Source organism: Eutrigla gurnardus (assembly GCF_963514095.1).
Source record: "Eutrigla gurnardus genome assembly, chromosome: 10".
NCBI lineage: Eukaryota > Metazoa > Chordata > Actinopteri > Perciformes > Triglidae > Eutrigla > Eutrigla gurnardus.
The window spans coordinates 6,870,096-6,883,129 of NC_139924.1; the positions used below are offsets into that span (position 1 = coordinate 6,870,096).

General features: G+C 43.1%; 2 protein-coding genes across 6 annotated transcripts in view; one reads left to right on the top strand and one right to left on the bottom strand.

Moving 5' to 3' along the window:
• mcamb (melanoma cell adhesion molecule b) overlaps nucleotides 1–12,875 on the bottom strand; it is a 29,665-nt gene extending 16,790 nt beyond the window's left edge. For all 5 annotated transcript variants that reach the window (XM_084020427.1, XM_084020430.1, XM_084020429.1 and 2 more), the window contains exon 1: nucleotides 12,719–12,875. In XM_084020427.1, the coding sequence (XP_083876553.1) occupies nucleotides 12,719–12,782 (64 nt within the window). In that variant the 5' untranslated portion in view covers nucleotides 12,783–12,875. The remainder of the gene's footprint in view (nucleotides 1–12,718) is intronic.
• Nucleotides 1–13,034, top strand: part of psph (phosphoserine phosphatase) — a 178,342-nt gene that overhangs the window by 41,346 nt on the left and 123,962 nt on the right. The gene's annotated exons all lie outside the window — the stretch shown is intronic.

The following is a 13,034-nucleotide window of genomic DNA, read 5'->3' on the forward strand; positions in this document are numbered from 1 at the left end:
TAGTGACCTGCCAGACACTTTCCCTAACGTACACCCTCACTGATCCCCAGGACGCTGGAGCCGAATGCCAGCAGTATCCACTCAACATGCCAGCAGAATTAACGATTTCTAAAAAGGCAGGGGAGGCCGAGGATAGGAGGAATGTAAATACAGTGGAGAGGATCAGAGTGGACCACACAACGGGGGAGATAGGGAGGGAGTCACATTGCTCTCTGATTTCTCCTGGTGCTCAGACGCTATATTTCATTTCAACACACCACCTGTTGTACAGATCAGACCTGGCTCGGTTCTCAGCACGCCAGACTCCAGTCCATCTTTCTGGGGGACTCTGCCCTCACCGCTGTTACAACAGGACGGCAAGAATGTTTCAAAAGGTTCTCTCTCAGTAGAAAGTACCTGAAAATTGTTGATAAATTACATTTCATCCACCTCTATTGTATTGGCATTGCAGATCTATTTTAATAGAAATTTCTCAGCTAAAGTGAGAACATTTTAAGTGACTATTCAAGGTAAAAGGAAGTCCAACGTTATGGGAAGTTTTCTTGCTGAAAGTGAGATGCATCCATCAATCAACCTGCGATTCCAGCACTGCACAGAGCTAGAGAAAGTCACACACAAATTAATGATTAAATCAAATTCCTCTCAACAGTATCTCCCCGTTTGCAAACCTGTTTCACTCAGAAATATGTCTCAGAAGCTTATTTAACGGATAAAGGCATTTTAACATGATCCTTGGCCCTATGGACGTGTCCCTGAGGGACAGTTGACACCTTGTATTCACCTACTGAGAGCACCTGATATTTTCTCTTTTCTGAGCCATTCCTAGTGAGTAGCCTCAGACCACAGCTGTGCAGATCCAACACAGGCCTTCAGCTGAGGAGGACCAGAACAGGTTCAGTGGCCTGATCCCTCTTTTGGTCAGCAGCGCTTTGGTCTTCCCACATCAGCAGTCACACACACCAAAGACTTCTCTCTGTTGCCGTGCCTTTGATAACTGCTTGGCAACGAGACCTCCTCTTTAGTTTCTTTAGATATGCCCCGACACCCCCCCCCCCTCACACACACACACACACACATAAAATATGTGTTGAATATATGACTTCTGACTCCATGAGGTCATCTTCCCATGTCCAAAGCCATACCATAACATTAAAAAAACCCTGTTAAATTACTCACTATCTCACAAAACTATGCCTATTTGCATTTGTGTGTGTGTGTGTGTGTGTGTGTGTGTGTGTGTGTGTGTGATCTCAGTGGGCCATATCCTCCTGCCTGCTCCCGTAGCGTAAAAAAACGCCCACTCCATCCTCTTTCCCACGTCCCAGACGACAAAATGGTCCCCACACCAATCATTCTGTGTGCAGGCAGAAGTAAAATAACACAAGCTGCTGTGGAAGTATGGGAAAGGCCAACGGCGACGGTATTTTTGTACAATGCTAATTGTGAAGGTACAGAAACTCAGAGGGAGAGGAAGGGTGGGAGGTGGGGCGGGAGAGAGAGAGATCCCATGACATGGCTTCACAAGTATGAGATGTACGTTGCTTGCTGCTGGCATATCCTGGCTAAAGATAGATCGCAGATACACACAGACACTAACACTGAAAGCTTTTTACCCATCGACTCACAGGATGAAGTACTCAGCAGCAGCCATTTCCATTTTTGGTGGACGTGGCAATAACGAATCGCAAAATGGTTAACACCTTTTCCTTGTATTTTCTGTTTATGTGTTGAGAAAGTGTGAGGGTGTGTGTGATACGGACAAAGCTGCACTTAAATGGTATCAACAAAAATCACCCCATTAAGGTGGCAAGGCAAGATAAATGGTCTGGTGGCTGAAGGGCAACACCACATCATTAGTTTCACACAACGTCCTTCAACCATTCTTCTATGCAAACTGGCATTTCAAAAATAATAATCCTGACCACTCAAATGCATTCCTAGAGATCTCATGAAACGGGCACTTTTTACATCATGGAAAAATGTTCCTCCCTGAGAAAGGAAGTGGTGACCTACAGCAATCATGACTACGCAGTAGGCCGGTGGTAGAGAGGGGACTTCCATGCTTACAGCTCGCAGGCATTCACATAGCATGAAATCTGAATTAGTTATATGATTACAGAGGTCATCAAGCAATGGTTAAAACAATTTGCACTGACAGTTTAACCCATTTTATTGAGTAAGTATTGATACCATTTCATGGAACTCATTACAGAAACCTTGAAAATCTCAATCTTTTTCAGATGCTTCCTCTACGCACTACTATAATCTCCTTAAGGGTTATCCCATTGATTTATACTTGAATGAAATAAATAAATAAATGATCCCTCCTCACGTTTAAATAGCTAATACATCAGGAGGTAAATATATAATTCAAGAATGCTTTAGATACTGGTAGCACAAGTTCAAATCGCCGGTACAGTGAGAAGAGGATTCACATGAAGAACGAAACTGGAAATTTGTGGAAATAAAAGTGTTGCAAAAGAAGCCCGTAACAGTTGAACTTTTGCTCACATGCTTAGTTTGCCAAACGCTTTGCTGTATTTATTAGTGGACAAATAATGAAATTGATTTAAAATATCTCACGTGTTTTTGCGACCTCAGCATGTGCGCAGCATGATTAAACGAGCAACGCAGTGACGAAGACAATTACCCCTTTTGACTGCATCAGCTGTTTCGACTTGGAAAGGGCGACTAAAATTAAATGAATGAGACCGAGTCGAATCATTCCAGATCGCTTTCTACTGGATGTCTGGTGTGGCCTGGATAGAAAAAGATATATGGATTTAGTTAACAGATACATAAATCTTTACAATATACTCTATGACAGAAAACACTATAATCCAGACATTAATAGCCCCTTGGACAAACAGTCAAGCCCCCCGAGAGGAGAGCGAACCATAAAAGTTTGTGACTAACAGCAATCTGCTGTAACTAAACAGTGAAAAGCCACAGCAAACACAACAGTCTGCTCTGTGGAGTCAGCGGCCCGGTGTCATGGCTGAGGCCCGACAGGTTGCATTAGGTCTAAAAGGATCCTAATGTGCATTAGATCTGCATGGAGCACATTTTCAGGAAAACAACATCCATTATTAAGCAGGGTGTTGGACTATGGGAGAATAGACAGAGATCCTGACGATAGTCTCCACTTGTGCACGTGAAGCTCCCCGGGGGATAACTTCAGACCCGAGGACCGGAGAGAGCTGGAATCTCTGAGGGTTCTCTTCCTAGCGTCTACAGCTCAACACGCGTCAGAAAACACACGCCTTTTTGTTTTGACTTAACTGCACCTAGAGCCACAGATGGGGAGAGACGATGGGATGATTCGTAATATCACTTGCAATTAGCACTTTGTGTTTATTAGCCACGGTTCCTGGTAAGCGAGCAGCGCGAGAGTCTCGTCTCCATCACGCCCAAAAGAAAGAGACCAGAGGGCGATAGGAGAGGCCCCTCAGTCGGACAGCGTTTCTCTCACATTGGCAATACTTAGCTGAGGGACAGAGAGGTCTCTGTGTGTTTGACCTCAGAGACGAAAAGGGGAGAATCACATAACTCACTAAGTCAGAACGGGGAGAAATCAACGTGCAGCAGCCAGTGATGGAGTCGATGATTATTGATTCTGCATTCCTCTGCTGCCACTGACGCTAACCAATGATCATCTGCCACCAACACTTCTATCTCATACCGAAGTAGAAGTATCTTTATTATATAATAATTATTTTACTAACAGTCTGTCTATTAAGTGTTTTGGCCAGAGAAAACAAACGTGAGGAAGAGGAGGTTTGAAGTGAACCTCTGCTCTGGATTCACTTCACAAATCTAAAGCACATGCCTGGTTTTTCTCCTCAACACTATAATCTGTTCTCATGAACACACTTGACCATATATCATGCTGGATAGAATCAATCACACAGCTGGGATTTCACTGGTTTACTTCACGCCCAGAGCATGCATGAGCCTGCTAACCACATCTCCCTCATCTGGGTTTGGAAGGAAACTCAAGCTTATCAGGATCAGATACCAGCTCCTCAGGTACGCCTGGCTTTTTTATTATTTTTTTTGTATTCTGTTGCATTAATGTCTTATTGATGCTTTCCAGGATCACAGATTGGCTGGCTGGATGTCCTGCAGCTCTGCCGATGGTCATATTTGACTTGCTGGTTTCTTTAAAGCTAGTGATCCGAGACCTTGTCACATGAAATCGCTAAAAGAAACAAAACACCAGTTCTAACAGAAAGAAGCATCTTCTTTCTTTTTGATTTTATTAAGGGGAAAACAAAATGTTTCAGCTAAGACATCATCATCAGCCTCAATCTTGTGCGTCTCTCGTGGTTTATCTATCTATATCTACTTTATTTGTTGATCTTAAAAAACAACATGTGGTGTAAGAGAATATTTTTAAGGCAATGCGGAGCAAGGATGATCCACTTTAAACTATCTCAGGTTTCAGGCTATTCAATGGACTATTTAAAAACATGGTAATGTAACTAATAACAGCTCATAATAATAACTGCATTTTGTTAAATAGTGAAGACATCTAATAACAACAGCATGGTGACTTGATTTCTTTCAAATGTAAAGGGGTTTTGGAGTTTTGCAATGTCAGTAAAGTGACTGAACTTGTGTCCGGATGCATGGTGTAATCCACACGTTCCCATATATTACACATCCCTCGTCCCGTCTGACGGTGTGAACAGTGTCCATTTCAGCATTTTGGTTAAAACTCCACATCCCTGCAAAGCCAAAGAATGATCACTATTTCTTGAGGCCAAACCACCATGTAGAAACCATCACTTTGACACCAGAGTCACTGACTGACAAGAAGGAACAGCTGGCTCGTCTGGGGGCCACAAAACCACCTTTGAGGGATTTCCCAGACAAAAATGCCAGATCTCAAACATGTGTCCCTGAAAATGACTGAAAATGACAAATGCTTGTCTTGACACTTAAATATAACTAATACAATGAAAACCATTCACTAAAAAAAAAGACTGTTTATATGGTTTGTGGTTGCTGTGGTAAATATACATTAGCAGCTTTAAGCACCCATTGAAACCCACATCAGGAGTCGGTCGCCTGTTTAACTGTACATGAAACTGTAAGTTCATGTTGTGTGATTTTGACAGCCAGTGTCCACAACAATCCCTGTGCAACCAACTTGGAGGATTCTGCATCCCACAAGTTACATCTAACGCCAACATTCAGTGGATTGGATAGACTTGTAAGTGGAACCAGAATGTTTCCATCACTCCTAACCAGGGGTTTTCATTGCCTTACCCTAACCAATGAGGTTGCCTTGCACAAAGATTGCAAAAGGGCAGACTTTTTAAGTCAGCCAGGGATTTGCAGAATCCTCCAATAATGAGGATTCTTGTCCAGCGATGAATTTAGATTCACTTGGCAAGATGACTCTTTGTGTTGAGGGTGAACACTGAATAAAACACAACCTTGAATAAACACAGAGTGGCACAAAAAGAAAATACCACTTCAATCGACATTACATTGTCAAATCAGCGGGTTCTTGTAATATAAATGGGCCAAGTGAAAATTAAGGCAGTTTTTAGGGAGGGTGTTATAACAAAAAGTCGCTCACTGTTTGCAAATATATTACTTTAATACATATTACTTCAGGAGCTTAATGACTATATTCCTCTGTGATCACTTCCTTTTCTTCACGTCTATTCTTGTACAAACAGCTGATCTGTCCACTATCAGGCAAAAAGCCAAACCTCAATTATTATTTTTGTGTAAGTGAGCCAGACAGACACACTAAACACCCAAACAGCATACTTGTGGGGAAGAAAAACACAAACACAAAGTTCCACGCATATTTTTACTAAAGTTTGCACCGCTGTAACGGACGACTTTAGTCAGAAATTTAAATGGTTTCCGAGCCAAAGAGCACCCTGGTTCCCTGCTCCCCTCACCACATCTCACATAATCACACAAGTTTCCTCAGCGACCTCGTCCTGACTGATGTCGATGTTTTTGGCTGATGAGAGTTTTCTGAATTTGTATAAAGAAAAAGAACCCGCTGGAGGTTTAGAGTTTATTTCAGGACTGATAAAACATTGTAGAGTTCAGCTTGGTTTGTTGTTTCGACCGTGACCCGAGTTTAACTAGCCGGCCATCCCACAGAGGAGAGTTATTATTATTACAGTACCCTCTGAAAAAAAAAGTGCACAAAAGTCTCAAATAAAAGATCCGATCTTCACATTAAATTTCCAAAAGGACAAGAGGTGATAATAAATGTGTAAGTTCTTCTTGTCCAACTCATTCATGGTAGCTCCATCCATGTCTGCTCTCCTTTTCATATTCATGTGCAGCGTCATGCTGTTGAGCCACCTGAGCGTTTGGGGTTTAGTACGTTGCTCTTTGCAGGACCTTTGGACAGGAACTGCAGGTGAGCTTTCTAGCACTTGCCAGCTTCATAAAAACAGCTCTCCTTGAGGTTTAAATGACTTCCGAATGGAGGGTAAATCACATAAAGCAGTCCTGTAATACTGTGCTCTGGATACAATATGTCAGAAAGAATAAAAAAGGCTCACATCCTGCTTTCCTCCAGAGAGAACAAGGTTCACACCTGCAAAATACACAGCCGTAGCTGCAACAAAACCCCTCATCCTGTTTGTATTGTCACTCATTTAAGTGGCTTTGAAAGCACCACAGTGAACTTTCTCACTGCAATAAAAAAGAGAGGTAATTTAGGGGAATTTTACAATTTCCCTGCTTTCTAAGTGTCGGTCAAAGGAGCCGGGCTTTTATTATGATTTACGTCCCAGTTTGCACAGTTCACCACATCGTTTTAATGGTTCGCTTTTCCTCTACGGCTCAATTTCTGCTCGTTTAAGGGATCCGGTTGCATCTCCTGTCAAAACCAAATACCGACCCAGTGCTGAGGGTTTTAGTCTTAGCGCTCATTAGCCTTGTGTTAACGGTTTTCTCAGGGATTCCCCAACATCTCAATTACATCACATTCTACATTTCAGAAAAATGAATACGATATATCCACAATAGCACTAAAACATTAGCTAAAATCAAATGTATTCATCGTTGATTAAATCAGTGACTGCTTATATGGCCACAGAGAATACTTAAATGCGCAGATGTCGTCCAATAGAGATTTAAAGAGTATGATGTTTGGGTGTAGAGGTCCAACAATGTTTTCTGTTAATAAAAGTTAAATGCCTAAAGAAGAAACCTTTCCCTCGGCACGGTTTGAGAGATCGTTTGTCTTTTCGGTAGGATTCTTGTGCCAAAATGCATTACGTACATATTCAGTATACTCGATCAATATTCTGCTGGTGTTAGTTAAGGAGGTAACTGTGTGTTTCAGTACCCATAAAATAAACCTTAATAGCTTTTCCATACTTTTCTCACAGGTTATTCACAGCCGTTTATGGCCAGCCGAGTTCGAGCTATTCTGGTCCGGAGTAAGGACGCCGTTATGTTTATAACCTCAATAATTAATTAGCGTTGTGCAGCTGTAATGTACGAGCTTAAAGGGAATTTAGATGGTCATGTGCCACAGTTTGTCACCAGCAGTGACACAGTAACCCTGCTCAACAGAAATACCAAGTGATGACAACGGCTCTTTAAGTAGAGGCAACTGAGCGTGTGCAAGTGTGTGTGTATACAGTATGTGTGTGCATGTGTGTGTGTGTGTGTGTGCATGTGTGTGTGTGTGTACATGTCAGGCCTGCGAGGTGTACGCAGCTGTTCCTCTGATGGGGGAACTTCAAAAGCCGTGAGAGTGGCGGTAAGTGTTAACAGTCGGAGGAGAACTGACTCTTCAGATGCGGCGCTAGCTAAAGGTGATCTCCAAACCGTTTGATATCGCTTGATGCCGCAGTCAAACAGAGCAATACATCATCGCACTGTCCAATGTGTGGTGAGGCCCTGCAATACGACTTACAGATGAAACGCCTCATCGCACATCTGCAGACAAAGACTTGTCTTAAGGTTTTCAGTTGGACATCACTGGCGTGCTTCCTGTAAAACGGTGTTGCAAGACGCACAGAAACCAAATTAGGAAAAGCTGTATTTTCTGAAAGCAATTATTCAGTGGCAATTACAAAAACACTTCCACTGATGTTTGCCCATTTAATTCCAATATGTGCACAACAAAAACGTATTTTCCTTTTGGGACAAAAGCGTATTCTGGCTGATAACATGAACAAGGCCGAATATGAACTTCCTTCCTTCCTTTCACACAGTAAACAAGTGTTAGACCACTCGCTTTGGCAAGAAGAACGTGTTGATATTAAGATATCATTCAACAGGGCTCGGCTACAGATTGTTTCTTTGCTTGAGTTACATTATACAAACAATCATTTGCTGCTAGTACGCGAACGCACACAAAGTGGCCCCGATGACAACAGCACAAAGTCCTGGGAGCGTTCTCCACCAGTAACAGCCCCTCCCACCCGCTCCATCACTGGTTTGCCATATTGACCCAGGTAATGGTGATAATGGATGTTTTTCACATCAATAGGAAGATCAAACAGTAAAAGGAAACCCTGTGCTTCTACAATTCATGCTCCCAAGTGCAAACCCATTATAGGGCTCAGCAGGGAGACGCTGCATAAAAACACCTGAAAACAAATGCTATCATGGTCACGACACGGGAAGGCTTACACTGCTAACAACAATGGAACAGGGATGTAATGACTCTAATTGACAGCAATGTGACATTTAAGGACAGCAGAGTCACAACAAACATGTAACCCTCTACTGACGTCAGCAAGGAAACACATTCTCTCTCTTTCCCACACAAAAGCCACAAATTAGTCCGGTATGACCATTCATTACCAGATTAATGTCAGCGGGAATCCTCTGAAACTGCAGCTTCCACTTCAAAGCTTTGCACCCAAACTTTTGTTTAACACAAAACACAATATATTTGTGATGGACAATGAACATTTTCTGCTTGTAGGTCTAAAGGCTAGACGCTCTCGCTGCCAATATCTATTATAAGGTTACAGCATAACTACGGTAATAATCTCACAGTGATCTTTTAAACCCAGTCTAGGAAGGTTTTGCAGAACGGCAACAGCTGTGGCCAGAAGTGGTGATTACTGTATGGATTACTGGGGAAATGGCAGACTGATAGAGCAGGTCAAACCAGACCATGGGCAAAGAATAACATCATAGTCCAGCACAGTATAAACCCCCTAAATGTTTATGTGATAGTAAAGCACAGTTTAACAGATAAAGAGAAGTCTCCAATCTGACACGGCGATGTCAGTTAGCAACTACCAGCCACTGGTTTAGGCGACTAATTAACAATCAAAGACGGGTACACTGGTTCAGAAATTCTAATTCTTAATTGAACACAGTGCACAAGCTTCATTCAAACATTACAAAGGCTCCATTTACAGAATAAAAAAGACGTGCTCCCTGCGGTCCGAGTCCTTCATACAGTAAGGAACAGACCTAGATACACTCATAAACTCAAAACCTCTGCGCCATGTTTAATAAGAACTGTGAGGATGTTGTTTCCAGGTCTATTGTCCTCATTATTAAACTCACTGTGCTTTTCTATGGTGCAAGACTGATATTCTCGAGCCTTTGTGCGGTTTCCTTTCCAGGTTTCACTGGAGATCTGGATTATGTTTCAGTAAAACTAACAATCGCAAATTCACCAAAGCAATCTCCCAGATTGATGTTGCACCGTCACGGTGCAGGTCAGAAACAGCAACGGGCTCCTCCTCTACATGTGCGGTTTTCTGGGGAGTCTGTTGCATGGGAACACATAAACAGAGCGCTTGAACAGCTCAAGGCTTTATTTCTGGACAAAGATAAGGCACCACGTGCCTGGGACCGACTTTCTCCACACAAGGAACTGGTTTGAGGGGCAAAGAGATTAGTTTGTGATCTGATCAGCTGGTTACTAAAACGCATCGAAGAAGATGTAATATTTGTCAGAAATTCTTCTGCTCACATATATGGAAGCGAACGGTCCACATCCCTCCCCGTGGATGTGTGCGGGAAGAGAGTCTGAATTTAGGGACTTCCATTTAAACCGGCTCGGCCCCGCTGATCCTCTGCCAGATCACTGGGCCTCAATTTTCTATGCAGCGGTCGAAACACAACAAGAGCATTTATTGTCCGCGGCCGGCTCACTTCTACTTTTGAGCACATGAAACCGAAGCACGGCGCATCGCAGCAGAGAGTGGTGACCTTTAAATGAGCGAGGTCCAATGCCGCTGCTCTTTGGCCCGGCTTGATGAGCTGATGTCACAGGAAGTGAATGGTATCCTTATGGAGGGTCACCACTGCAGGCCGACAGCATGTCCGTCTTTCCTCTGATGTCATGGAGACGGAGATCTGGCATGGACACAATCGCACCCATTGGTGCTGCATGTGCACATGTATGTGGGTGTATTCAAACAGATCCAGCAGGCCGAGGTGGATGTTAACAAACATTATCAAATCTTTGAGATGATAACAGTGAAAGACTGAGATGAGAAAAAACGCCCACAAAGTCACTGAAACAGATATTTTTTGCAGTAATCTGGCATAAAGTTCTCTAAGTGGCTCTTAACATGTTCATGGCTGATGGCGCTCAAAGTACTAACGGTGTTTACCTGAGAGGAAACCGGAGGGTGGGCGCTACGCCGCCAGTCAGGATGACATCATCAGCTGTGTACAGTGTATGCCCACAGTGCAACAACACACACAGAGGGAGAGCAACACTCTGCTCCGGCAGACATTACTCCACTATATTTTTTACATGGCAAATAGTAGTTTGCTGCCATTTAATGCTGTTTATTGCAACGTTTAATCTTTTTTCAGGCAAGAATGCCAAAGATTATCTTGTTCCAAATGATCTAATCTGACCATATTCTGTTTTCTTTTTTATATTAGTAAATCAAACTTTTGGCTTTTTTGTCAGTCAGCCAACACAAACAATTATAAATCTGCCTCTGGGAATATATGATGAGAATTTTCCACAATTTTTTAACATACATATTAAACGATTCCTCAGCTAATATAAATAATAAAGTTAATTGATTGGCTAATGCACTGTATTGTTGACAGGTGGCAGATTCACATTTTGACCAACTTATTTATATCTTTATCGCAGAGTTTGAATTACAATGCAGTGGGAACAGCTCTATACGGAGAAGATCGTAATGGCTGTTTTTCTGAGAGTCAAACAGATGTGCTTAAGTGGTAAATAATGGAATACAATGACTGTCAGGGTAGATATGGATTAGAGGTGAGGGGTACCAGCATAAGGCCTGGAGAAAGCCAGAGAAGGAGAGGCACAGGAAGTAGACTTGATAAGAGCAGGGAGAGTTGGAAGAGATCACGGACAATGGTCAGGCTGAACTCAAACAGGAGGTCAGCGCAATGCAGGGACGAGGCTGGGAGAGGCTGGCGTGGGTCAAGGAAACAGGGATAAGGAAAGGTAAAGATGTGGGGAGAGGTGTGGGAGGGCAAGAGAGGAGGGAAGTCGGCCTCACGAAGGAAGAGGAGGAAGAGGAAGGGTTGGAGGAGGGAAACCCACATTGACCCATCTTGTTTAAACAAACAAGTAGAGGCACCAACACAAAAAATTAAAAACGTAATGTGGATAGCTGAGATGGCGTTCCCTTCTCATCCACATATATAGATATAAATCTACCCTCACGGCGCTCTCACCTAAAAATAAACAGAAGTTGTCACCCAACTTTTTTTTTGTCTCATGCAGCTGATTTAAAGGTAGTCTGATTAAGAACAAGATCAACTGGTGAACATTTTCTAAACCTCTGTACTGTTTGACTGTTTCTGTGTGCCTGGGTCAGGACTGAGGTACTCGATCGCTGCTGGCAACAGATGAGAGCTGACAGAAAGCAGACGGAGAGCTCCCGACTACAAGCAGACCTCTGTGGACGGCGGTGGCTAAAAATACATGCAGCAAACTAACCATAACTCACTTCATATGCCATGGAAATTGACAAAGTATGGCATTCCATTATGAATCATTCAATTATGTTTTACATAATAATATGCATGCTACAAACCTGGCATGTTTACTCACTGCGTGTACAACAAAGCACTACACATCAGTATTTTATACTTTTAAGAGTTTACATTCCTCCATTTTTACGCATCTCTGATCTGCCACCAGCTGAAGGAAATGCATTCAAATGAAGAAAGAAGGCATTCAAGAAAAACAGCATGCCCCACTACCTCATATTATATAAAATAACACATTTTCAGTTGGTATTTATGTGCTGTATTATAATTTTTTGACCAATAAAAGTATCTTCCCCTCTACATTTCAGAAAAAGGTGACTTAAAAAATCATTTCAGCAGATGGGTTACAACAGAGTCTGCCAGGTTTACTTTCAGCCTTCATGGGTAGGAGGATTTTTACTGAAAAGTAATATAAACAAGAGGGGACTGCGCAGTATCACACCTACAGTTTACATAGGAGGACAGGGCAGCGCTGCAGGGAGGCCAAGTTTATCTGCTGGCAACAGATGATCATCTTCATCTCCCGAAAAGTCTCTTGAAAGGATGAAAAGTTGACCCGGACTGTGCTCGTGCAAGACAAACCCAGTCCGCGGGTCTACTTTCATGACTAAGGAAATGCCTTTAACTTCTTCTGAATAGTTTAGAGTCGCGCGGTGTTTGTGTTTCGTCACGAACAGTTTGAAACACCAACAACATCCCAAACACCGTCGCGTGGCGCGCGGGTCGTATATCAAACATTCTGTCGCGCACTCACCTCCCCAGGTGTGAAGGAGGAAGAGGAGTCCGGCGAGGAGCGAGGCGGTGTCTCGTGCAGCCATGGTTGTCCGTGCTGGGCGCTTGTTTGTGTATATTGTATGTGTGTGTGTGCGGAGGCTGACAGCGGAGACTGGTCCTCCTGGTGAACTGACTGCGCGAGAGAGGAGCGGCGGTGCAGCGCGCGCGCGGAGAGGCAGATGATGCGGCGGGAGGGGCAGAGACACGGGAGGTCCTGCACTGTAAAAGATGTCCGCCTGTGCGAGGCGTTTTTCGAAATGTCATTTTCTGACGTCGCATTATTTAGCAACTTTTAG